This window comes from Perognathus longimembris, chromosome 20, assembly GCF_023159225.1.
Source record: "Perognathus longimembris pacificus isolate PPM17 chromosome 20, ASM2315922v1, whole genome shotgun sequence".
Classification (NCBI taxonomy): domain Eukaryota; kingdom Metazoa; phylum Chordata; class Mammalia; order Rodentia; family Heteromyidae; genus Perognathus; species Perognathus longimembris.
In genome coordinates, this window is record NC_063180.1 from 38234770 (window position 1) to 38262636 (window position 27867).

Sequence of the window (27867 nt, forward strand, 5' to 3'; positions counted from 1 at the left end):
CTTAGCTGCATGCGAGGCAGCTCAGACTGCCAAGATCTGAGGATTGTGGTTTCAAAGCCAGACCTGGGCAGGAAAGTCTGTGAGACTCTTTATCTCCAATTAACCACCAGAAAACTAGAAGTGGAGCTGTGGCTCAACAGCACCCAGGTCCTGAGTTCAAGCCCCACAAACAACAAAAACAATGAAAAATTAGAAATCTATAAATCACTGAAATGTCAGCCCATCAGAGAAGTGATTTCTGGATGAATAGTTTACTGGGGAACAAGCCCATAGTTGAAATGCTATAGACAGGAAATACTGTGTGATGCATTTTACTTGGGAAATTATTTTTTCTAAAGATAACTATGCTCAGTTATGAGTTAGAAGCATTAAAACTGCAACTCTTAACCTGCCATGCAAATAGCAGATCTACAGCACTGAATTTCTTTGAAGTTGTCAATCTAATATTAGTACTAGCTTCTCCTTTGGTTGCCAATTAATTAAAACAAATCAAGTAGGACTTCAACTTTGGACATAAAGTTTCAATATGAATTATAGTAAAAACAGCCATAAAAACACCTGAGACATATTAGAAAATAAGATTTCCTCCCATCCAGAAAGGATTTTGGATTTATATTTGAAGCCTACTTCTGTTTAGTTTTGTTGTTTTTGCAGCGCTGGAGATCAAACCCTCACACGTGCTAGGCAGATGTTTTACCACTGAGTTATACACCCAGGCCTGAAACCCATCTTTTGAAAAATTACAATTGTAACAGTAACTTTTCACAGTCCTCACTTCCCTCTTTCGGTGAATAAGTCTTGGGAGGCAATGACTGCTTGAAAATTTCCCAAACTTGTCTTATTCTCAGAACATATTAATGAGTTTTTAAACTTCTTACAATCAGCGAATCATTCATTGTTCCTTTCCCTACTGAGCCCACTAGAGGTCCCCAGCAGTGGGCCTAAAGTTCTGAGAAACTCTAACATGTTAACTGGTTAATACATTTTAGTCGTCAAAACAAGGCTACACAGAAGCAAGTGCAAGGAAAGGACTTCAAAAGTCTTCCTCAGCATTTAGCACACGTAATCTCTGAAGATTCTTCAGTTTGTCAATGGCAGAAGCTACTGAAATCTCTCCATGAATTTTGTTGTCTCTGGTCCGAACATTCACTGCCTTGTTTATCTTTTCCTTTTCTCCAACCACTGTAGAAACAAAAGGAAAACAAACATTTAAAATGAAGGATTTAGCATCATATCAGTAGACATTAGCTTCTTGCTTTCATAGGTACGTGTCCTGGAGGAAAGGATGACCTCTAATCTCATCTCTCCCCGGTCCACTTGAGAGAACAGGAGTCTTGGGGTGCAGAGGAGCAGAGAGCTCTTTACAGCATCCTGACCAGGCTGTTCTACCAATAACAGCCAACCACAATTTCCCAAATGGTGTCTATGGGCCGGGGGCGGGGGGGGGACCCATACAGTGAGATCATTCAGGAATCGGCAATCATGGTTTCTGACTTGCAGAAGAAAGTGGTACATAGAACAAAGCAGATACTGAAGAGAAGCCTAAAGGGCTGGAGCAGAATGGGAGAACAGTGCTGCTGAGTGCTCCTGGTGACTCTCCCAATGGGGTGACTATTCAATCACTCTACCTTTTATAGCATCACCTTTTTTCTTTCTTTTTTCTTTTCTTTTTTTTTTTTTTGCCAGTCCTTGGACTCAGGGCCTGAGCACTGTCCCTGGCTTCCTTTTGCTCAAGGCTAGCACTCTGCCACTTGAGCCACAGCGCCACTTCTGGCCATTTTCTGTATATGTGGTGCTGGGGAATCGAACCCAGGGCCTCATGTATACGAGGCAAGCTCTCTTGCCACTAGGCCATATCCCCAGCCCAGCATCACCTTTTTTCTAATCTAATTTTTTATTTCTCACACCACAGCAAGCCTGATGAAAGCACAATTATTACTACAAAGCCAATGGATGGTTTGGCAGGACAGATCAAGATACATTCATTTTGCTTTCTGCCCTCTCTTTCGGCTCACAGGAGGCCTATTGGTACTAGGCCTGTAGGCATATGAATGCCAGTTTCTCTTGACTTCATTACTATTATTTGTGTATCTTTTATGTTCTGTGTGTACTAGGGTTTGAACTCAGGGTTTTGTGCTTGCTAGGGAGGTAGTCTATACCTTAATTTGTGCCTCTAGCCCTTCCTATTTTTGAACCCCAAGTTTTGGATTCTATATCCAATTACTCATGTGCCTCTTGGATGCTTTATTTTTTTTCACTTTTTAAATTTTTTTTATTAAACTTGGAATCTTTTCTACCCATTAGATTAATCATCAATACTTCATAGGACTCATGTGAAACTTGAGTTATATAAACTTCTTCCTGCACATTATAATGAGTACTTAGGAACAGCTAAGCCAGGACTCTTCTTTGTCTACAAGTAAACAGTCAAGTTGTGATAATCAAGCAGGGGCATATTTCTCATTTTACTTTCTGGAGTCAAAGCCAAAACAAACATTTAGAAAAGGAAAACAACAAATCACCGAAGATAAAATTATACTGAGCCAGCTGTGCATTCCGTATTTTCTTATTTAATGTGCAACTGTCATCTAAGTCCACATCAGCCATGAATCCTTCCTCAAAAAATGCATTCGATATCTGGAAGAAAACCGAATAGTTTATTGTGTTACTCATGGTAGCCAGACTCCACACCGACCTTTGCTGTTCGCCATCTCCAGGCCCTCACACCCCTGCGAGCGCCTTTGCAAGGGGCAGCCTGTGGGCCCCACACAGGAGGACGGGAGGGACAGACATGGCCGCTGTTTCCGTCCTCCGCATCACTTGTGCTGGGGGGGCCCAGATGCCCTGTTGTGGGAACATTCAGGAAGGCTATGCAGTTGGCGAGATAAGGAGCCACATAGCCATGTGACAGCCCTGTGACAGAAGCTTTAGGAGACACTGCCCCCGAACCAACCAGCTAAGCTGCCCCCAGACAAAGACGCTCAGAAACTGAGATGATAAATACTTGTTATTGAAGGCTTCCAAGTCTTAGGGTAATTTTGTTATTTAATAACATATACTTGTCCTTAATAGAAGCAAGAAGAAAAGATGTTTCAAGATGCAAATTTCTCAGAACCAATAAAATAGTTCTGACACAGCCACATAAACATGATTCATGGGTTACTCTCAATTACTGAAACAATGGCTGCGAAATTAATATGATTACTTAATATTTTAAGGTGTGAAGTCAATGACCTATACATAATACATGACAAGGCAATATTGACTGTTTGTACCTGAAAGGCATATTTTTCACACGTTGGTCCCACAGGGATGACCATTATCTGACGAGGGGACAGCCAGAAAGGCCTGAAAAATACATCAAATAAGCATTTTCAAAATCATCACTTATTGTACAATTGAAATTTACAGACAGGTTTCCAGGTGTGAGCCATGGTGCCCAACTCAAGATTTCTCAGATGTGAATGCTGAAAAGTTCAGCAGCGAAGGCCTTGTGCTGGGCAGGCCCCCGCCGTGGGCCACTCTGAGATCGTCAATAGTCCCTTTCTCCTAATCTACCTGCCACTTTTTTTCCAGTCTAGTTACTTCTGAATCTTGGACTTGGTTGTCAAGGCAGTAAGGACAGCCCTACATTATTAGTATTAGGCGGGATGTGTGTTTTTCCACATAACAATTGGATCTTTAAAGGGCTTGAAATAGATGAAAAAATAACGCTACTGAACTCCTCAAAGGCACAACCTGGATTAGTTGATAGTTATAAAGCAGATGCTGCTAATGTCTTTCATATCTATTGAACCTTACTCGACATGTGGCTTTCCTTTTGCACCTCACTTACCATTTCCCCCCGTAGTTTTCTGCAAGAATGGCTATCATCCTTTCCACAGACCCCAGCACAGCTCGGTGAATGATCACAGGTCTTTTCTTATCATCCCCATCCTTGCTGGAAAATGAAAATTACCTGTGTAAATATTTTCCTAAGGTTGGACAGTAATTTTACTTCTCATACTGAATTTTGTCTAGATTTAGTGTTTTGGTTGTCCCTTTGTTATTAACAAGTTGTTTTGTTTGGTGGCTATCTTTTCTCCCCCAAAGATGGCTTAGTTTGCTTATCTTTTTCTCATCTACTTCTAAAAGGTTTTATTAGAGGACAGTGAAAAGAGCTCCCACACCCTCCCTTAGTTTCTAACATCTGCCCTCACAGCCAAGCTTGCTGGATCTAATGCACACACTCCCGACACTATCCATGTCCCCCATCTGTCACCCTCACCTTCAAAATAGTCCTGATTTCTGTTCTACACATCTACTGGCAGATCTGAAAACCTTTTGACACCCATCCTTCTCCCCTATATAGAAGAACAGAACTAGAAATTATGATTAGTAGTGAAGCTAAGCCTCCTCAAGATTTGTGTACATGTTTCCTAGAATGATAAAATATCATTCTATTGCAACAAATGTAATCTGTGCACTTATAACCATGAGACTATGCCAGCAGCCCAACTAGTGGTGGGTGGGCCTAGTGGAAGGTTATTAGGTCATGGGGACATGTCCTCAGAAGGGAGCCACAGTGTGGCTCGCACTGGACTGGGAAAGTTCTCAACAGAGTGGGTTGTTACAATGCAAAGCCACCCCATGTCCTTGTCTCCTTCAACACAAAGCTATTTCCTTTTCCATTTCTCTGCCATGTTGAGCTACAGTTAAGGGGACTTAGATGCCAGCGCCATGCTGAATGGACTTCCCAGCTGTTAGAATCATGAGCTAAATAAACCTCTTTTCTTTATGAAATGTCCAGCCTCAGATATTTTGGTATATAACACATGGATGAAGAAAAGTTCCAAGTAGACGGACTATAAGTAGGAGATATATGTGTGTGTGTACAGTATATATTATATACATATGATGTAGCACACATACTAGAGGTTCACTAATGTTTACATTTGTATTACTCATGCTATGATGACAAATAATGAGGATATTAGTACTGTGGCATTTATCATGTCCAACTACTCACCTAACATACGTAAGATTAAATCTAATAGGCAACTGGAAGTCTAGCTGAATGGTAGCACATTGATGATATCTGCCAATAGCATCCTTGATTTTTATATCAATCTGTAAGTCAAAAAATTTGCTTAAAAAGGTTTTTTCTGTTTTATTTAATCATTTTGAAATTTTTAGTTTTGTTTATTTGGAAGCCTATGGTCTACTTACTTTAGGGCCATAAAATGCTCCATCACCTGGGTTCATTTTCCATGGTTTTCCAAATTCCACCAAGCTATTCTGTAGTTGCTATTTTATTTTTAAAGAAAAAAATGTTTTTAAAAAATCTATTGTATATTTATCTTTTTTGTTCTAGACTTGACAAAGTTCATTAAGTATGTTATTGCATCCTTTGTTTGACAAATACTTCTTGCACAGCTTTTACATCCAATTAACTGTTGAGCAGGGAAAACATGAGGATGGGTGAGCTAGTTCTGCTGCTTAAGAAATGTATGAACATATCAACTGGGAAACTTACTAAGCTCTCCCAAGGAATTCCAGGTAGAGTTTAGGGCAGCCCCTCTGCCCACCACACTGACAGCTTCTTTTCTTGGGAACAAAGTCCAAGATGCATTTGTCCTTGTGGGTGGGGCCTTTCACGGGAGAAGGTAGGAAATAGGAGCAGGATGGCCTTGGCCTTGCTCTGGCTCCCACACAGTGGGAAGGCCAAGATGGTGGGCCTTGCCACCACTTCTCTTTTGCTTTTCCTCCTCTACCTCTGTGGAGGCCTGTGGGACATCTTTATGATTTACAGGGGTGTGGAAGTAGGAGTTCCTCTTTGGTCTTAGGCCACTAAGTACTTTCTATGTGGCTGTGGTGAAGGTGCTTGGGTCTGATGCTGAGTACCAACAGAAGGGGCCCATAGTCTCCCAGTATTCCTTTGAATGGGTTGCTCCTGGGAAGACAAAACACCCAAACTCTGGAGATAGGGAGATTCAGATCCCTCCTACCACAGGGAACTGACACAGAAAGATAAATTGTAGTAGAAATCTGATGTAAGTAGGTAGCAGACATAAAATGTGGGAGCTGGTGGGTTGGTGTCCCAGTTACTCGGGTGTTTGAAAGACAGGCACTGGATTCCTCCTTACCTTTTCAGCTTCATCCCATATCTCAGGGTCTCCTAGGAAGTTTTCAGGCCTTGTTGACAGGTTTAATTGAAAGGAGAAGCCAAATGTTGAGTAAACAGACTGCAAAAACTGCAAGCACCCCATTATTTCTTCTTCTATCTGAAACCAGAATGACAATTTTACATAGGTGACCTGATATAACAACAAATTAAATTCATTTATAGCATCTTTATTTTCAATTTTTAATGATGCACTGCTAGTATGCAAAAACACAATTAATTTTACATACTGATATTCCATGCTGTTATGTAAAAAAAAAACACCTCAGTTCTGACAACTTTTTGGTAGATGACATTCATGACACAGATGGTTATGTCCTCTGCTTTTTATCTGTTGTGCATTATTATTGTTGTTGTTAATATTATTTGGTATTTGGGTTTGAACACAGGAGTCTTATGTTTGCTCAGCTTGTTTGCTTGGCTGGCACTTTATCATTTGAACCACACCTCCAGCCTTGCTTTCTGCTGGTTATTTAGAGTGAGTTTCACTGACCTTTCTGCCTGGGCTGGCTTTGAACTCAGCACTTCAGATGCCAGCCTCCTGGGTAGGTAGAATAATAGGTGTGAGCCACAAGCACCTGGCTGTCTTGCCTTATTGTATTATATAGTTTCTCTAGTACAGTAATTACTAGTAGAAGTAACAAAATGTTACATCCTTATCTTGTTTCTGACCTTTGAGATAAATCATACTTCCCCTACTAAGTATGAAATTAGCTCTAGGTTTCTGTTTTTCATTCGTTTTGTTTTGAACTCGGGACCTTACACTTACTAGTCAGAGTCAGGTATTCTACCCCTGGAGCCATGCCTCAGCCCTTCTTTTTCTTCCATTTTTTTTAAAAATATGATCTTACTTTTGTGCCCAAGCAAGCCTGAACAATGATTCTATTTATGCTTCTAGCATAGCTGGGAAAATAGGCACCTGCCACCCAGATAGAAGTTTGTCAATTGAGCTGGGGTCTTGTGAACTCTTTGCCAGGGTTGGTCTCAAATCCATATCCTCCTCAGCTCAGCCTCCCAAGTACATAGAATTTCAGATGTAAGCTACCATGCACTGCTAGCTTTAGATTTTCATAAATGTCTTTAGGCTGAAGAAGTTCTTTTCCATTCTTAGTTTGAATTTTTATGAAAAATAACTACTGGATTTTGCTTAATGCTTTTTCTTGCATCTATTAATATAGGCATTAAGATGTAGCACCGCTGGAAGTATGGCTCAAGTAGAAGAGTTCCAGCTGTGAACAAGAAAGCCAAACCTTGAGTTTAAACTCTATTCCCCAGTCCCAGGGGCAAGATGAGCATGTTTTCTTTCTTTTTTTCAGTTTGTTAATATGGTGAGTCGTTATAGTTTGCTTTCTAGCATTAAACCTATCTTCCATTCTTAGGACAGTACCTACTTGGTCAAGATCCATTATACTTTTAAAAAATAACTAGAAGATTTAAATCTGCTAAATTTTGGTTCAGACATTTTGACTTTGTGTTCGCCATAGTGGTCTGTAGTTGTTTTTTTGTTGGTTTGTTTGTTTGAGATAGGCTTTCACTATGGAGTCCAGCTGGGCTCTATCTTGCAATCCTGACTCACCCTCCCAAGTGCTGAGATTGTAGGTAAGTGCCACCATGCTCAGCTTCTTGATTCTGAAGTAGAAGCAGAGGTGACTGATTTGAAACTTGCCTCCTTTTCTCACCTAGATATTTAGCACATACAGTATTTTAGTGGGATCCCACAGTGTGTCAGATGTTGTGCTTTCACTGCATGTATGTTTTCTTGCTTTCTTTGGGTTTCTTCTTTCTTTATTTAAAAGCATGCTATTTACCTTTCACACATCTGAAAGTTTTCCAAATAGCTTGCTGTTATTGGTTTCCACTGTAATTCAACTGTAGCAAAGAACTTGTTCAGTATTTTTGTTTAGTAAATTTGGTTTACTAAATCCCTTTACATTTGTTGAGACCTGGGGTATCTTCGTAAACATTCTACATGCACGTTCAAAGAATGTATATTCTGCTCTTGTTCTATCTGTCCAGCAGGACAAATCACTGGCCAATGTTTGATGGTGACCTTTTTGCACGATGGTTTTGAAACTCTGTTTTAAGCAATTATGAAAAACAAAACACCTCCAAATCCTTTAAGTTCATTCAACTTAACAGAATTTAAGTTAATAAAATAAGTGGAGATATCAAAGGAAAAGATTAATACGTTGTATGGCAGGAAATTGACCTATTGACTTACACTAGAGAACCACAGACTACTGGAGCTGCATGCATCCATACCAAACACTTTCAAAGCAGCTCTGGGAGACTGAAGGACGTGAGCTTGTCACAGCCATGCCTCCCCTGTACCACGTTCTACCTGCTCCACCGTGCAGAAGATGTGAGCGTCATCCTGCTGAAAGCGCCTGACTCGGGTTAAGCCGCTCAAAGTCCCTGACAGCTCATTTCGATGAAGAACTCCAAAGTCAGCCAATCGAAGAGGCATTTCCCTCCAAGACCGTGGACGATGGGCAAACATGAGACTAGAAAAGATGCAGAAACACAGTTTCGTGTGGCACAGAGGAGTTACAGTTAAGCCTCCAGTTTCATAAACTCCCAGCTCTGGTTTATAGGTCTAGGAATTATTATGATGATGATTTTTCACATTGCTTTTTATAGTCTAGGAGTCAAACCCAGGCCTTACACATGTTAAGCATTCACTTTACCTCTGAGCTACAGACCCCAGCCCTCTCCTAGAAATGGCTGAACCTTAAGCTTCCACCACTGCAGCACTGTGAGAAAGAAGCCTGTCTATTTTCTCTCTCATCCAGAAATCTGTTCCCTGTATTTGTCCACACAGTGAGTCTTGAGTGAAGAGGCCCCCTGGATGCGACTGTCAGTCTTCTTGAGTTCCAGAAATACCTGAACGAGTTCCGGTCAGGACACTGGTCTAACCTTTGTATAACTGACTGTCCACATATCTGCTCCTGGTTTCCTTTGTTATAATCTTGCTTAGAATCTAAGACATTCTATAAGAAGCTGTGTCTTTATGTGCTACTAAGACAGAAAATAGTCTGTGGTTTACAAGGTGGTATAATCTTAAATGTATAAATCTAAAATGTATCCCAGCTTCCGGGATGAAAGCAAAGGAACACTGGAATTACCACATCCACTAGCCCATTGGCTATGACTTTCTGATTGTGTTATAGTGACCTACACAGTATGGAATTCGTGTATGCAAATATGTATACTTGAAGTACACTGTCATTAGAAGGACACATAATTCGTAAATACAGTGTCCTCTGAGAAAAATAAAATCAAAGTGATCCCCAGCTAACATTCCACACCTTCTAAAGAGCAAACACATTTCAAGAAGTAAATCTGCTCTCAGGATGAAATCATTTGGTAAAGTGGACTAAAGTATCACTTAGCTCTACAAAGCAAATGAATAACAGTAAAAGCTATGACGAAGGGTGCTATACATTCATGCAAAATCTGCTTCCTTTTGAGTACTCACCAGTGCCCTGGACAGTTCATGGGCTTGAGGGCAAATGTGTCCTTTTCGATGTCAAAGGTAAACATGTTCTCACTGTAATGCTGCCAGTGGCCTGAGGCCTCCCAGAGTTTACTGTTGTATATGTTGGGGGAGAGCACTTCAGTGAAGTCGCACTTGTGATATTCCTCCTTCAAGATAAATGTGTTTAATATTAATAGCTGCCAAAGCAGATCACAAGTCCATGAGCTATTCCTCCTTCCAGACAAATGCATTTAGTGTCTGAGAAGACAGACCACAATTCCATGCACGGTAATACACAGAGCAATTATTTTTAAACTCAAGATTGTCTTCTATTTTAATTCATGATTCGTGTTTGTGCACCAGGAGAACAAGATTTACATATGCACAGTAAAAACTGCCTGTGCATGTTTATTGTATAACATGTACCAGTGCTAAGGTTGAGATGAAGTTTCCCTCAAAAGATTCATGGGTTGAAGGTCTGGTCTCCAGCTGGTGGAGGGCATCAGCTCTGATATGATCAGTAGAGTAATACAATGACAGACTCCTAATCCAGTGGCATTACTGGAAAATGGTGAGGACAGTCAGAGGTGGGCCTTACTGGAGGAAGAAGGTTACTGGTGTTCTTGGGGACCTTGCCATGTCCTGGGCTCTTTTCTCTTTTTCTTTTTTCCTTCTTTCTCCCCCAGTACTGGGGGTTGAACTCAGTCCCTCACATTTGTTCAGTCTGCTTGCTTGACTGGCATTACTACTTGAGCCATGCCTTTGGGTGACATTTTGGGGGTTCATTCGATTTAAGAGTCTCATGGACTTTTCTGCTCAGGTTGGCTTTGAACCTTAATCTTTAGATCTTAGTCTCCCGAGTAGCTAGGATTACAGGTGTGAGCCACAGGTACCCAGCTTCCTCTCTCTTTCTATGTTTCCTGGACAACACATGCCCTTCTACCACGATGTTCTGGCTCACCATGGCCCAGAACCAACAGAGTCAGTTGACCATGGGTTGAAATCTCTGTAAGTTTGGTCATAAGAAATTCTCCTTTAAAATCGTTTCTTGGGCTGAGAATGTGGCTTCATGGTAGAGTGCTTGCTTAGCATGCGTGAAGCCCGGGTTCGATTCCTCAGCACCACATAAACTGAAAAATCCAGAAGTGGTGCTGTGGCTCAAGAGGTGGAATGCTAGCCTTGAACAAAAAGAAGCCAGGGACAGTGCTCAGGCCCTGAGTCCCAAGCCCCCAGGACTGGCCAAAAAAACAAAACAAAACAAAACATAAAATGGTTTCTCATATTTGTCAGAGCAAAAATAAAGGCCCACTAACATAAACAGTATATAGTATCAAGTGGTCAATTCTTTGAAAACTAGTAAGCTGAAATACAATATACATAGAAAAAAAGCAGGATTTTTTTTTTCTGTGCTCTTGGAGAGAGAATAGTTGTATAATTTAATAAGTCTGATTGCCATGTTGCGTGCTACAGTCTTAATGCATTTAGTTTTAAATAGAAAATGTGTACTTGCTATGCTTTAACTTTTCTGTAGATTTGAATGTTTCAGAAGAAAAATTGGGAGAAAATATATCTAATGCTATGCCATCAACTTCTTTCTCTGGAGAGCAGAGGAATTCAAGGGCTGGAAGAAGCAAGCTCTCAGTCAATGGCTCAGTCTAGCCTCCTGAAGGAACCTGGAAAATTACTCTGAATACAAAGACAATGTATGTTGTCCCTGACTGACAGTTTCAGGGAACCTCATGGCCTGGTGATCTGAAAACAACCCATGAGCTCCTACACAACAAGTAAACAAAACCATCTTCATGACAGAAGTTCATGTAATCCTACAGAAACAGCTGCTTCTCTAAAGCCCATTAAAATAAAGAATGTCCACATACAGTGAGAGAAGAGGAGGAATGCTATGCAACTCAGGGACTGCTCCTTCCCAACCAGTGTCCTTACCTTAGCATTAGAGACTACTGGGGTTGTATATTTAAATGCCTTTATAATTCGGCAACCCACACAATCAGACCTTGGGTCTGATCATCAGCCATGTCTGTGTTGCATCTATAAAAGATAAGAGAGCCCTTTAAGGCCACCATAAAGCCTTTCTGTTTCATCTCCACCTTTCCCCTCCAGAGATCTAGGCAATGCGTGGTGTGTTGATTTTTGAGCAAGGATAAGACAACCAAAGTGGCAACTGATCTCCCTCCTCCTTGAGCGTTCTAGGCACTGACTGGGTGGTGTGTTGATTTTTGAGCAAGGATAATACAACCAAAGTAGCAACTATGATTGGTCATCAGCATCTGCTAAAATACCGTAACAACTTTCAGGGACACTTCAACTTCCCTGCCCTCTGATCTCTGCCTGCCTCCCACTGGCCACTCTTCCTGGGATGTGTGTAGCCCAGTGACAGAGTGTGCAGAGGTCACCCTCAGGCTCCAGGACACATGCAAGGCAAGGAAGGAAAAGACTAGTGAAGCCACAGACAATAGCCAGTACATCCCATGTACTTTTCCCCAGAAAGTCCCTGAAGGAAGTGCTCTCCAGATGTGAGTTATAGATTAGCAAAGAGGAAGAAGACAAGGATCAGGAAAAAAGGAATCCAGAGCCAGAAAGATAAAAGGAGAATAGCCAGGATAATAATGCAAAGAAATTCTAAGATATCAGCGCACACAAATATTAGCATCAAATTGATTCTAAAGTAAAAGGCCCAAAGTTGAAAAAAAAGTTAAATGAGCAACTACTCAAACCACTGCAGAATAAGCTACAAGTAGTTTTATAGTTTGTGAGAGACTCTCCGAGGGTCAATTAGTAATAGGTGCTACATAGAAATCAACTTATTGAATATTTTAGCTTGGTGTGGTGGTGCATATCAAGAGGCTAAAAAGTAAGAGGATTGTGAGTTCCAGCCCATCCTAGGCTACATAATGAGTTCAAGGCCAGGTTGGACTATATATTGAGATCTTGTCTTTAAAAAAAAACAACAAAAAAACCCAAAACAGAAAAAAGAATGTGTTTCTTAACAAGGATGCATCCTGAGAAAGGTGTTATTAAGCAAATTCATCACGAGAACATTAAAAAGTGACTTACCCAACCTAAGACAGCTAAAACCACATAATCTGATAGGACGATAAGATTGCCTGATACCCTGTGGGACTTCCATCACATAGGTGGTCTGTCACTACAGTGGATTGTTGTAGCTACTACTTACAGGAAAGACAAAATGGAGTGAGAATGGATGAGAATCCCGGCAGGCCACACGGATCAACCTCTGAACAATGTCTGTAATACTAACCATGCAAGCACTGAAGACTTTCCAATCTACGAACCTGTATCACTGGTGAGAATTAAACATAATTGCTTTTTACTCTTGGCTATGGGCCTCCCAAGGCACCAGGAAGTCAGGCCTCATACAACGGAGGAGCTTCCTAGCTGAATATTTTGTGCCAGAGAAGACACTATCTTCTTTTTCCTTGCTCACAGAGACATCCATGCTCATTTTTATATTCTACATGCTCTAGAGACTTACAGGGACAACAGGCACACTTTATAAAATCAAGAGAACAAAAATCATCTTCATGTTTTTATTAGAAGACACAATCCATAGAACTACTTGACCACTCAATTATGAGAAAAAATAGTAAAATGTAAAATGCAGTTGAATAAAAGGAAACAATATTTTTTAAACTAACTTACTCGTATAAAATCCATGAGTGTATTATAAATGAAGGCTCCTCTGGGAAGGAAAAAACAGCTTCCGGGACTCAGGTCATGGAAAAAGAATAGTTCTTGTTCCTGGATGGAAACAATAATTACATGACAAATGTTACCTCTTATCACTCAATAGTTAACACACACGTTGACCTGCTAGGATCAGAACATTCCATGCTCAGTGATTTCTCCATATTCTAACACTAGCCATTCCTAAGCCCTCAGTACTTCTCCCTAACCATACATTACAGGGCACATTCATGGAGACCTAGCCTTGAGGTTGGCCTGTCTGTCTACACATGCTATTCATTGTGAACTTTTGTGACACACTCAGAGATCTCATGTGGAAAAACTGTGACAGAAAAGACCATAGAAGTCCACAGTAGGAGGTGGGCTTTAAATGATGCTGACCATTCTCATAACCGTCACCTCCTGAGAGGCTGCCCTGTGGGACACTGCCATTGGTGTCTCTTCAGCTCCACCCGGTGATGCCACTGGATGCTCAGCAGGAGAGATGAGGGCAGTGAGTTTCCTTAGTGAACACCTGAGCCACCACATAACACAGCTCAGTCCTGGCCTGGAAGGACTAAGATTAAAACCCAGGATCCACCTGCTTTCAAATATCATTCCTTCTCTACAATACCTCACCTCCTAAGTAAAAAGTATGCTAGCAAGTGTACATCATTTCTTTTTTTTTAAAAAAAGAGCTTTATTTTTATATCATGATATATATATAATAAATATGATAAGCACACAATTTAAAGAAACTAATAAAAGATACAGGAAAGGGAGAGGTTAAAAGATAATTCAGGTTATGAGTGCCAGGAAAATAGCAGGTGGGAGATAAGAGGAAGCAACATTACTGTTTAAATGTTGTGTAAGATGTCATCATAGGGCAGCAAAGGCAGGTTTGGGTTTCAGTGGCTATGAGAATGTGGGGCATACCTTCCCAATTTTCCTGTGATCTCGGTTCTTGGCTTCCTCTTGAAACTTTTCCCAGGTCTTCATCATTTTATTATCAGGGAAGGATATCCCATAGATTCTCTGCAGGGTTTCCATTTTAGAATTGCCCTCCCAGTATGTCGAGGAATTCTAAACATCACATAAGATTTTGATAAATATTTAATATGTTGGGCATCAACAGCTTTGCTCTTGAATATAATCATGGTTTTCCGTTGGCATATCCACATTGCTTGTTAAGAAAAAAAATCAAGAAAACTTCTTTATGGTGCTAGGGAGAATCTGAAATTAATCCTAGTTAAAGCTGGAAAGCTCTAATTATGATTTTCCAAATTAGACCATCTATCAGTGGATTATATGAAAAGCAGGAATGAAATGTGAGGGAATGGAAAGGAAGAACACTGAAGAACAACCAAGCAGAAGAGAAACAGGAGGTCCAAGACAGGGAAGATGAGCCCCAAAGACCAGTGGCTCGGGGGCTAAGAACATTTATAGGCAATGCTGACACATGGCCCATTTTCATCATTTTAAGGAACATATTAATTGTACAGAAGGGTTTTACCATGGTAGTTCACCAAAAAGTTTTTCTGAGAAAGCCAAAGGCCCGGAAAAGTTTGGACTACAAAGTCACTGCTGCATCTCTTGACTCAAGAGCCATGTTTTCTCTATTATTTTTTTGTCCTTTTTTCCTGCAGTACTTTGTTTTTACATGGAGATAAATGTTCTTGTTTGCACTAGGCAATTGAAGAAAACCCTGGTACAGTCAATCCTAGGTATCAAGAGGGAGATTAGTTCCAGAACCTTCCACGAATATGAAAATTCATGTTTTCTCACCTTATAGAATAATGGCAAAGTATTTCTATATAACATATACTGTCCTTCCGTATGCTTTAAATCATCTCTAAGTGCTTGACTGCATATACTAAATGCTATGGAAACATTTGTTATCCTCTATTGATTAGGAAATCTATGACCTTAAAAAGTCTGCACATGCCTGTATAGGTAAAATTTTTTCAAATATTTTAATTCACAGTTTGTTAACTCTACAGAGGAAAAACCTATTGATATGTAAGGCTGACTGTATAAAGGACAGCATTATCAAAAATATATGAGAAAGGAATGCATTCTGATAAAATAACATTAAATAAAATGAAAGATATAGGGGCTGGGAATATGGCCTAGTGGTAAAGTGCTCGTCTCATATACATGAAGCCCTGGGTTTGATTCCTCAGCACCACATATATATAGAAAAAGCCGGAAGTGGCACTGTGGCTCAAGTGGCAGAGTGCTAGCCTTGAGCTAAAAGAAGCCAGGGACAGTGCTCAGGCCTTGAGTTCAAGCCCCAGGTCTGGCAAAAAAAAAAAAAAAAAAAAAAACCAAACAAGAAACTGTAACCCCTCTGTACATCACTCTGACGATAAAGAAATAAAAAAAAAAAGAAAGAAATGACACAAAAAGTCTGTACCTGCTCAGTACAAAAGCAATAAAAAAATGAAAGATATATGTAGTTTTCTAATGATCAAAATTCTAAAATATGCATTACTATTAGTAAAATGAGATTGAGTATTTAAAATATCATATACAGAGTATAAAACTATAATTGAAATACCTTATCATCTAGTTCACCTTAACTTTGCTGTATTTATAAATTAAAAAAAATCAATCCTTACCTTGAAAATTTTTATGGTCTTAATTTTCCCTGTGTGTCTTACATGGGGGCCTTTACAAAGGTCAATTAGTGGACCACACCTATAATGAGATAGTTAGGACACTTTTACAGATTTTTTCCATTATTTATTATAACAGCAACTTCATGTTTGTGTGTATACACACATGCATACACACACACACACACATTTTTTCTGAGATACTAGGATTTGAACTAAGGGCCTCCCACTTCTGGAGAGGTGTTTCCACTGAGCTGTGCTTAGCAGTTCTTATTTTTGGTTATTTTTGAGATATAGTCTTACTCCCTGCCCAGGTACACACCTGGGTGCAATTCACTTGTCAGGCTTCTCAGTAGGTAGAAAAACAGGTGCGTGCAACCACATTCAGCTCTTCATTGAGAAACAGTCTCTGGAATTTTCCCTGTCCAGGCTGGTCTTGAACCCAATCCTAACAATCTCAGCCTTTCAACCAGCTGGGATGTCTTACTCTCTGCATGCGTTAAGTAAATGGTCTCTTTCTCTTTTCTGGATTCTAAATTAAGAATTTAGAGGGCTGGGAATGTGGCTTAGTGGTAGAGTGCTTGCCTAGCATGCATGAAGCCCTGGGTTCAATTCCTCTGTAGTACACACACAAAAAAAAGCAGAAGTGGCACTGTGGCTGAAGTGATAGAGTGATAGCTTTGAGCAAAAGAAGCTCAAGGACAGTGCCTAGGCCGTGGGGGGAGCGGAGAAGAATTTAAGGGTCCATCTGGAATTGTAACCCCTTTTACAACTACTTAATAATAATTTTTTAAAAAGAATTTAGTTCAGGAGAGACCACTCATCTTGCCTCAGAACTCAATATGCTGTTTTTTCCTCAAATTCCAACACCACAGAACATCTTCTGAAAGAAACTACATAAGAGAGATGCTACTTTTAACTGTCAAGGCCCTCAAAAAACTGCCATTGTCATAAAATTGAAAAATCAAATATTCTCTAGTTTACACCAGTTTTCAAGACTGGAATTTGATGAGGCCTGTGTATAGCACGATGGAACCCCTTGTACAGCTACTCTCTAGAAAACATGCTCTGCTTGTATTGCTAAGGTCTTCAGGTTTGCCACTGACAAGTGTTAAAATGTATGCATACAAACCTGTAAACTGTGGTGGTTGGAGTGCTGACCTTCTCCTTCAGAATGCGGCACTTAAATTTATTATACTACAAAGAAAAAGGTATTTGCAAATTAGCACACACACATGCTTCTTTCAAAAGCATTGCCAGAGCAGGTACTGAGCCACTAGACGCAAAGAGCTCACAGCCCAGTGCAGCAGCTTCTGACCAGGGGCCCTGACCCCCATCACTTACTGTGGGGCAAATGTGACATGAGAGGCCACAGGCAGCAAACGTGCAGAATCTCTCATGGGCTAGGTATCGAAGTGACATTTTTGACATGCTGGGTTAAATAAAACTACTTTCTATAAAATCTAAGATTACACATGGTGATCTGATTTGTGGATTCCATTATATTTCTGCTGAGTAACACTGTTCTGGAAAACCAAGTTCAACAGGTTTTACATAGGATATTTATTTATTCATGTATTTATGCCCTACTGGGGATCAAACCCAAAGCCTTCCACAAAGCTATATCCCTAGCTACAAGTTAAAATCTTTTAAGTTTAACAGAAACTATCTCCAAAAAGACAGCCACAATATGTATACAAGTACAGATATTGTTAAATTTACTAGTCAAGTATTTTTCTTCTTTAATGCTCCTGACTTTATTTTCAATTCTAGAATCCAACAATGCTTTATTCAAGAATTCAGAGTTAAGCATTCCTGCTTGACAGCTATTAATACTACTCAGAATTAGTGAGATTTATAAACGTACACTTGAAAATTATTCACCTGGCCCTTTACCTACATCTGTTTGAAAATTTCCTGGAAAAGCAGAAATGTCACACAGCAAGTGGCAACAAGCCACCGCACAACCAGTGCCAGGCTGGCGGACACTACAGGGGAGCAACAGAGGACTTTTTTTAGTGGTGGGGAGGGAGGGAAAAAGTTAGTCTATGTTAATCGCTTTTCGTGTTTCTAGTAAAAGGCTTCTGCTGTGAGTTTCCCGGTTACCTTGAACATTTCCAGCAGGGTTTCCTTGCTGACTTCCAGTCTTTCAAAAGGCTGCTTCTCTTTTATGATGGTTTTACACATGTTCTCCAGGGCTGCCAGCTCCATGCTGGACACTGCTCTAAAAAAAAGAACCATGTACATCACTACAGACCTTCTGACACCCTGCATGTCCCTCCGGCCTCTGACCTGTGGCCGTCATCACCAGTGAGTGACACCCTGGCTCGGGGTTTTGCTAACGCAGTGCTCCACATTACTCCTGAGAGGGAGATGGGCCTGGACAGATGCTATGGAATTTTGTCATCTCTGCTCTGCCATCTGTCCTCTGCTGTGAGAGCCAAGGAGCCTCTGCAGTCAGGCTGTGGGCTCCTCTGAAGCCTGCTCTTCTAGGTGCTCTTCCCTACGGATCTGGCATTATTCATAAGACCTGTATTAAGAGCTCACCATGTCCTGCCACCAGTGGCTGTGAGGGCTAGTCTGGGAGGAAGATGTACGTGAACTGAGATCTGAGCTATTCGTGTCCCCACTGCCAGCGGCTGAGGGCTAAGCTGAAAGGAAGATGTATGTGAATTGCAGTTGGGTTGCTCAGACCACACAAGTGCTGACGTCCCACTCACTCCTGGTTGGAACTCACATTCTTCCTGCTGCACTGCTTCTTTGTGGGCACAAAGGCCTGTAATTTTCTTCTTCTAGATGTCCACAATTCTTCTCTCCTCTGCCCCCAAGTTTCTAGGGGTCCCTCCCTCCTTCCATTTTGGCTTCAGCATCACTGGCACTCTACCTCTCCTGACCACCTGCCTATCATGAGGTAACCCCTCCCAAGCCTGGTTGTTTTCTTTCACGCACTCGTCATCCCTCAGTTGACTGCCAGCTCCATGGGGACAGCCGGACTTCACTGCTGAACTCCCAGCTCCACAGAAGAGCCCTGGAGAGGCTGGAACCAGAGATGCCACGGAATGGGCAGAGTGCCTTTTGTGTGCTGATGAGGTAACTGGGGGCACCCAGAAGCCCCAGATGGGGACTTGCCCACCAGAGACCAAGGCATGATTAGACACTAGAACTCAAAACCCCACCATTCAGGGAGGGAAGAGGGGGCTGGAGATTGCGTCACCAATGTCACCAATGTGACTTTGTAACAAAGCCTCCATTAAACTTCCTAAACAACAAGGCTCCGAGAGCCTGCAGGTTAGTGAAGCCATCAGAGCCCTGGGAGGGGGAAGTGCCAAGTCTTTCCCACACACCTCTCCCTGTGCACCTCTTCCATGTGGCTGTTGTCTATGCCCTTTGCTATAACAAACCAGTAGACATAAATACAGCACTCACCCCAGTTCTGGAAGCCATCCTAGCAAATTGCTGGACCCAAGGAAAGGGTGGTGATGATTTCAGATTTCTAGCTGGTGGATCAGATGCATGGAAGCCTTGGACTTAAACTGGCATCTGAAATGGGGCAATCTGTGGAAACAAGCCCTGTACTGCCTGGGTGGTGTTGTCTTGACAGCTGGAGGGATGTTGGTTGGTGTGGGGCCAGAGTTCAGCAGATGAACACAGTTCAATGTTACGAGTACAAGTTCAGACTCGACAAGCCTGTGAGTAGTAGCAATGGAGTGCTGGGTGCTCAGTGAGGGAGGCCATTAGTGGATGGAGTGACAAGCAAAGGTAAACACACTGCATTTGTTCATTTGTATGGGCCTAAGTTCAGATAGACATGAGAGGAAAGGATGGGAGAAGCACTGGAGAGATAAAATGTACAGACTGGATTGTGGATAGTGAGGTGGTGGCAAGGAGAATGGAGAACTAGAAGGACCAGGGGTTTTAGCTTGGTCTACTGTGGTGTTCTTTAGGGCCATGAGGAATGCATGGCAGGGATGAGGTCTCTGAACCAGCCCCTACCTGCCCCCCAAGTGTCAGGGGCCACATCTGTGATATCAAGGGGCAGACCTGAGAGGACCACTGTTAGAAATTCAGCTTGTGATTCTGGTCTTAAGCAGTATCGTGCTGTGTGCTCTATCTAGCAGGTCCTACATTAGACAGCGGGCATATACTATTTCTCGGGGAAAAGAGATAAAGTATCAAACATTTCCCTAGAATCTAAACTGGTGAAAAAAAAAACCAACAACAATTTTTACAAATGGTTCACCAATCTCTATAAATTATCCAGCATGTAATGAGTGAGCAACGGTAAAACCATCATAAAACAATGAGGAGTAAGCACACGGCCTTCAGAAACCAGTGTTCAGGGGTGTTACCTGTCTTCGATGAACATGTCATAATAAAATCCATTCTCGATAGGCGGGCCGTAGCACAGGTGGCCTCCGTAGTAAAGTTCCATGGCCTCCCCCAGGATGTGCGCGCTTGAATGCCAGTACACCTGGGGGGCAGGACAGAAGCCAGAGCCACAGACATTTGTCGGAAGATACTACCGGTGAGCAAGTGGGTGAGTCATGAGGGGATCCATGCAAGCATTTGAAAAGAGCGCCTACAGTGCCCACGAGAGAGCTGTGCCTTCCCTGGCCTTCCCCAGAGCCTTGTGCTCTGGGCAGAGCTGCTGCCTCATTCCTTTTGGGCATGCAGGTATGGGGTGAGAACGTCCACTGGGAGCACACACAGAGGAGGCACAGAAATCCGGTTTAGGTGGGGAGGGAGGAAAGCCGAGGAGCTGCTGCTCTGGGCTGCGTATAGACAGCCAACATGGCTACCTGAGATAATGCCAAAGCCAAGGGCATTTTGCATCTCTGTGGAAGTCAGAATGAAGGTTGGGGAAGAAGGAAGTGCTGTTAGGAGTGCCTGCTGGCAACTTGACATTTTACAGGTTTAGAGAGGTGAACTGGTTCCAATCTCCCAAGAAGATTAGCTTATGGGTTACTAAAATTAACTTATATGGCTTAGTCTATTAGATAAGGAGTTCAATTTCAGTTTACCCATAAATTAAAATGAAATCACTGAATAAACAAAGGTACAGGATAATGAATCCCCTGCCAGCACTCCCCCCGCCCGTCATTAAACAGGAACTCCAGAACAGTCAGAAAGCAGATTATAATGGGATCAGCTGACTGAGCAGCTATGTGCACTCCTGACCCAGGTCGCCGGGCTGGGCTTGCTCTGAGAAGCAGCCCAGAGGGTTATCTTTGGGGCAGAGCATCTGCTAGATGCTGCCAGGATGGTGGGCTGATGGCCAACATCAGCCCAACTCCCCTGTCTGGGGCCTTGTGGTGAGCCTGAACACTGTGTTAGGTGAGACAGGTGAGGGGAGACAACCATTAACAGTTTGCTGTGGGAGAGATGGGCCACGGACAAAACTGGAGGAGGGACCATAGGATGAGCAGGGCTCTGTGATAAAGAACCACAGCGAAGGCCCCACAAGCACAGGGTGTGGAAAGGCCTGTGCTGCCACCACTGGGGGAATGGAACAGGAGAGCAGTAAGCAAGTGCCAGCCACCATGCAGCCCTGGGAAGGAGTTGGGTTTCACTCCAATGGACACATTAAAGAGCGCTAAGAAGAAACCACTTCGTTAATATTTTGTTTTGTTTTGGCTTCTTGAGAACAGGGTCTCACTATGTAGCCCAGGCTGGCCTCAAATGCATGATCTTTCTCCCAAGTGCCAGATTACAGGCCTGGGCCTTCAGGCTTGGCCACTATTCGTTTTAAACACACTTTGATAGCTGTATGGGGATGGGTTTCAGGGGAAGAGACAGCACGCTGGCAGTTTTTGTGGTGGCGGCATAAAAAGAGGGGTGAAAATACATGGGTACAGCCTGTGGAGATGGAGAGAAGTCAGCACCTTCCAGATACTCTACGTAAGTACAGTCCACTGGGCCTCCTGTTGAACTGGGGACTAGAGTTGAGGAGGCGGGGCTCAACATATGTAACCTCCAAGATACTGGACTGAGGAAACAGAGATGGACAAACAGGGAAGAAATAAGTCTTAGGGTTAGAATCAAGAATTTCATGGTTAGCTGTGTAGGTGGATTATGCCTGTAATCTTAGTGACTCAGGAAGCTGAGATATTAGATGCACTTTTTTTTTAGTCTACTAAAAATATGTTTCAAATATGGGCTAATCTAATAGGAAAATTAGAGAAACAATTATTTTAAGAAAATAATAAGAACTATTTAAAAAGAATGGGGCCAGGAATGTGGCTTAGTGGTAGAGTGCTTGCTTAGTATGCATAAACCCCTGGGTTCAATTCTTCAGCACCACATAAACAGAAAAAGCTGGAAGTGATGGCTATGGCTCAAGTGGTAGAGTGCTAGCCTTGAGCAAAAGAAGCTCAAGGACAGTGCCCAGACCCTGAGTTCAAGCCCCAGGACTGGCAAAAACAAGCAAACAAATAACCGACTGTGTTTATACATTCCAAAAATATTCAAGAAATATTTCTTCAACATCAGAGTGTAATTATGAACCTTAAATGGCTCCAAGTTTTACTACCTGGGTTTTAAATACTTACAGCTTGAGCCTCCTCACTGTCAAAGGTGAGCAGCTCCAAGGTGGAATCCCCTTCCAGGGGCCGGTCCAGGTCCCACAACTCCCCGTTGACCTTGGCGATCACCATGCTTTCAGCCACCTCCTGACTAGGGAGGGAAAAGCCACATTCACCACATGTGCACATGCTACAGTTCCTGACAGGATTAAAGTAATTTCCAGGGCATTTTTTTTTCAAATTTTTATTATCAAACTGATTTACAGAGAGGTTACAGTTTCATACGTTATTTTTGTTTTGTTTTGTTTTTGTTACCAGTCCTGGGGCTTGAACTCAGGGCCTGAACACTGTCCCTGGCTTCTTTTTTGCTCAAGGCTAGTACTCTGCCACTTGAGCCACAGCACCACTTCTGGCCTTTTCTATATATGTGGTGCTGAGGAATTGAACCCAGGGCTTCATGTATACAAGGCAAGCACTTTACCACTAGGCCATATTCCCAGCCCTCCAGGGCATTTTTTTAAAAGGGGGATAAAAAGCACAAATACAAACTGAATCGGGCAGGTTTTTGGTAGCAACTATTTTATAAACAATGTGATAGCTTTTAAAATTTAGAGGAGAAGGCTCCCAAGCTAAGAGGGAGGCTGAGACGGAGAGGATCGCAGCTCTAGACCAGGCTGAGCCTAAAAGTCTTCCAGAGACTCCACTGACAGGAGGTGGCTTATGCACTGAGAGGAGGTGGTCACGGCAAGGCCTAGAAGCCTAAAGTGAGAGAGTACACAAACAGGCAGGAGGGCCCTACCCTAAAAAGGAACCAGTGAAAAACAGGGCTGGAGGCATGGCTCAGTAGAAGAGCCCCGGCCTCGCAGGTGAGAGGTCCTGAGTTCAAACTGCTAATACTGCAAAAAAAAAAAAAAAATTAAAGAAGAAAGGGAGGGAAATGAATAAATCACAAATCACAAATAAATCTTACTACCCGGTAATAACTACTCATGACATTTTGGTACATGACAGCTGAGTCCTTCTACACATGCTCCTCCTCATTTTTTTTTTTTTTTTTTTTGCCAGTCCTGGGCCTTGGACTCAGGGCCTGAGCACTGTCCCTGGCTTCTTCCCGCTCAAGGCTAGCACTCCGCCACTTGAGCCACAGCGCCGCTTCTGGCCGTTTTCTGTATATGTGGTGCTGGGGAATCGAACCTAGGGCCTCGTGTATCCGAGGCAGGCACTCTTGCCACTAGGCTATATCCCCAGCCCCCTCCTCATTTTTTTTTTAAATAAGCATACTCTCCAACATAGTCCTTTACATTTTTATTTTCTTATCAACATACCAATTTACGAATACAATAAATCCTGACCAATGGTACCCCTTCCCTTGTTCTCCCCCATCTCTCCCAACCCCATCCAATGTGGTTTTATAGTCTGACTTTCCACTGCCACGCCAACAGACTTCCAACGCTTTCCAGAGGCATCGTATTTATTAAGGAAGCCTCCAGTCCTGTATATTTTGCTGCCTTTAGTTTTGTTCTTATTGAAGACACAGCACAGGCACCAACATCCGGGTACCCTTTCATCTTCTGCAATTAACCACTTGCACGTGCAAGTGCAGGGGCATGAGCCTTTGTAAGCAAGTAAGCATCTGAGCGAGCGGAGGCCGAGTGCACTTTCACTCACCCTGAAAGCTTTTCAAATCCTTGCCAAGGTACTGTTGAAAACTGATCCCTGCTGACTTTTGTTCTTTATGATGGCAAAAGCGTTTAACTCAAAGCCTTATGATCGCTAGGCTGGTATTCTACCATTTGACCCATGCCTCCAGTCTTGTTCTTGCATTTACTTTAGAGATAGAGTATATTGAACTTTTTCTGCCTGTGCTGGCCTCAAGCCATGATCCTCCAAAGCTCAGCCTCTTGAACAGCTATGAATATAGCTACTAGCACCGGGTTCTGTTTTGATTAAATAATTTTACTTTTCAAGAACTGTTCATTCCCTTTGCTTCTTTTTTAAGATATTTTCTTTCTTTTCCTTTTCTGTGTGTGTGTGTGTGTGTGTGTGTGTGTGTGTGTGTGCACGCATGCGTGTGTGTGGGTGCTCCAGTCCTGGGGCTTTGAATTCAGGGTCTGGGTGCTGTCCCTGAGCTTTTTATGCTCAAAGCTAGTGCTCTACCATTTGAGCCACACTTCCACTTCTGGCTTTTTTTGGTAATTTATTGGAAATTAAAGTCTTACAGACTTTCCTGCCCAGGCTGGCTTCAAACTGCAATCCTCAGATATTAGTCTCCTGAGCAGCTAGTATTATAGGCATGAATGACTGGTGTCCAGCTTATTATTTGCAAATTATTGAAAAAATAATCAATAAACCTGGAAAGCACAAAGAAAACAAGAATCACTCAGTTTCACCACTCTGAATTTGGTATTACATATCCTTCCACATTTTTCTATATATACCAACATAAAAAATTAATACTATTATATGTGTATCTTAGTTTGTAACTCACTTCTTACAATTAGCAAAAATAAACCATAACACTTTCCATAACCTTAGTCAGCGTCTGAATCATACTATTTAGTATAGAACCAAGACTTGCTGGGCATTTTGCTTATTTCTGTTTAGGTTTTAATCTGCTTTATTTGGCAATCAAATATTCTAATGGACATTCTTTTTTTTTTTTGCTTTTCCACTGTACTGGCGCTTGAGCTCAGTGCTTTGATATTGTCCCTTAGCTTTTTCGCTCAAAGCTAGAATTCTATCACCTGAGCCGCACTTTCAACTTCTGGCTTTCAGACTTTTATGCCAGAGTTGGCTTCATAACTGGAATCTTCAGATCCCAGCCTCTTGAGTAGTGAGGATTACAGGTGTTAGTCACCAATGCCAAGTCCACTACTATATATTTTTTATGAGAACTTAAATTTTAGGCCTTCAAAAGAGCTCACATTCTGATATTCAATTACGAATTTCAATGGCCTTTGTAGTTTATTCAACTGAATAAAAAATGTTTTGGTGGTTCCTAAAAAAGATTTTCTCCAGGCAGAAAACATTTTCTCCAGACTCAGGTATAATAACTGAATCTACCAAACTGACTTCTCAGTCTCTGTCTCTGTTTCTCTCTCTTTCTCTCTGGACAGAGAGATGTAGATATCGACGTCGATGGCCTACCTGATCCCAGCAGCCACGTGATAAGGAGTTGTTTTCCACACTTGCCCTTCCACCGTCTTCCCATCAAGCATTCTTACTGTAATCACACCACTTGTATTCTTCTTTTCTTCAGTAGCTAATAAGAGCTGCTGCTCTTTCTTCAATGTTTCAAAAAGCTTCAACCTTTCTTTTATAAACTTCGGTTGCTTCACCTAAAAATCATTAGGAAACAATGGGGTAAACACACACCGTCCTACTACACTTATAAAGCCCAATCATCCCCTTAGTGCACAGCCCTGAATTCATTCCGTACCTCACAATCTCCTCAGCACACACTGGTAGAATCACTTTCTCTCCTTTCCTCTCCAGAAGACCCCTCCCCACATATCCAACTGCTTTCTAGCTCTAAGAGTCCAGCTCACAGCCTGCCTCCACTTGCCACACCTGCCTTTCCCACTAGTTTTAGCACACATACAGGAGTGACACAACACTTACTTATACACAGCTATCCTTCAGCATCCAGGGGGGTTTGATCCAGGAGCCCCATGGATACCAAAGTCTGTGGACGCTCAAGTCCCTCAAATGAAGTGGCATAGTGTGCATATATAACCACTGCATGTTTCCTTGTACCCTTAAAAATCAGCTGTGGATTGCTTGTGACCAAAATGCTAGGTAAATAGAGAATAGTGACCCGAGACGTCTGTAAAAGTGCAGTACAGGTATAACTGTTTCCCAAACATTTTCCAACTCATTTGTTGAACAATAGATGAAGAACCTGGAGATAAGATGGTCAACTCTTCCACCTCACTATTCTCAGGTTATTTCTCCTGGCTGATCTCAAATCCAGAACTATACTGATATCTTTGACAACAGATTGTCTTCCTGTGTCCAAATGTACCAAATACTGGTGCACTATTAATACCTTCAGGCTGTTTTAGTGATCTTTATTAAAAAGAAAAAAGAAAGCCAGAGTCACTAGTTTCTTGAAAAAAAAAAAGAGATCTTCTATCTCACCTTTAAGAAACTGAGAAGTACTGCAAATACAGCTAGATGACCAGCTCATCTTTAACTGAAGACATATTTATGTGACCCAAATAATAATTTAATTGGTAATTCTGTTTTGTGTCAAAACTCCTGCATATCTATACTTAAAATTACAGGGGGTATTTTGTAATATTTCCATGCTAATGGCTTACCTCACCATCTGGCTCACTTTCCTTCGGTTTCTTCTTTTTAGAGTCTTTCTCTTGGCTTTTACTAGAAGGAGGCTGAAAGACAAATGACATAATAAAGGCAACTAAAAGCTACACATCTGAAGCCTGAGGAAGGTGACATGCACCGTTAACAACTAATGTCACCGGAAAACGTGTAGCTGTCACCAGAGAGTTTAAACCCATTATTTCATTAAGATGTTGCTAGTGGTGGGGCTTGGTGGTGCACCCCTATAATCCCAGTTGCACAGGTGGATCAGGATTAGACTCTCTAGCCTCACAAGCATAAGGCCCTGATTTTTTATTTTATTTTTTTAAAGAACAAAACCCCTCCAGTAGCGCAAGAACAAACAAGCCATGTTGCTAGTGCAGTTACAGTGACCCCTCAGCTAAGAACTAAGGGAAGTCTCAGGTTGGAGACACATCTGCCCTCCTCCTGCGCACGGGCTGCGGGCACTGAGCTGGGCCGGGGGCTTGGGGACGCGGATGCCACGCCGGGCAACGGGAAGGGCACGGGGGATGGGGGGGTGGGGGACACCCGTGCCGTGTCCAGCACACGCCGCAGGCGCCGGCCTGCGGGCACCCGTGAGTGGAGTCTCCCGCCCCGCGCGGCCCGGGCTCCCCGCGGGTCCCGCCTCCCCGTTACCTGCGCGCCCGGGGCGGAGCTCCCGTCCTCCCCCGGCGCCGGCGCCCGCGCCGCCCGGCCCGCCGAGGCCCCGTGGCTCAGCCCCTCAGCCCGGCTCAGGCGCAGGCGGTGCAGGCGGTGGCGCAGCTCGCGGTTCTCGGCCCGCAGCCGCGCTATCTCGCGCGTGAGGCTCGGCCCCGAGGCCTGGCTCGGGTCGGGCGGCTGCAGCTGCTCGTCCCGCAGCCGCTGGACCTCCGCCCACAGCCAGCGGATGTCCTCCTCCTGCCGCTCCAGGCGCGAGGCCACGGCCTCCACCGCGAGGGCCTCGACCGCCATGGCGTCCGCCTCCCTCAGGGACCCACGTCCCGCGGGCGTCGGCCCCGGCGAAGGCGACGCCGCGACTCTGCCAAGGGCGCGCGACCC

General features: G+C 42.8%; 1 protein-coding gene across 1 annotated transcript; it reads right to left on the reverse strand.

Moving 5' to 3' along the window:
- Nucleotides 1–500: 500 nt before the first annotated feature.
- On the reverse strand, nucleotides 501–27836 carry Tars3 (threonyl-tRNA synthetase 3). Its single transcript, XM_048368783.1, has 19 exons — nucleotides 27466–27836; nucleotides 26805–26876; nucleotides 25630–25820; nucleotides 22510–22633; nucleotides 20311–20432; nucleotides 18068–18185; nucleotides 17094–17158; nucleotides 15965–16043; nucleotides 14280–14426; nucleotides 13320–13418; nucleotides 9642–9808; nucleotides 8505–8667; nucleotides 6126–6263; nucleotides 5209–5286; nucleotides 5009–5109; nucleotides 3836–3940; nucleotides 3276–3348; nucleotides 2523–2637; nucleotides 501–1182 (listed from the first exon to the last, which is right to left on the reverse strand). The coding sequence occupies exons 1-19, from the start codon at nucleotides 27778–27780 to the stop codon at nucleotides 1034–1036; spliced, it is 2421 nt and encodes an 806-aa protein (XP_048224740.1). The 5' UTR covers nucleotides 27781–27836; the 3' UTR covers nucleotides 501–1033.
- Between the last annotated feature and the right edge of the window lie 31 nt (nucleotides 27837–27867).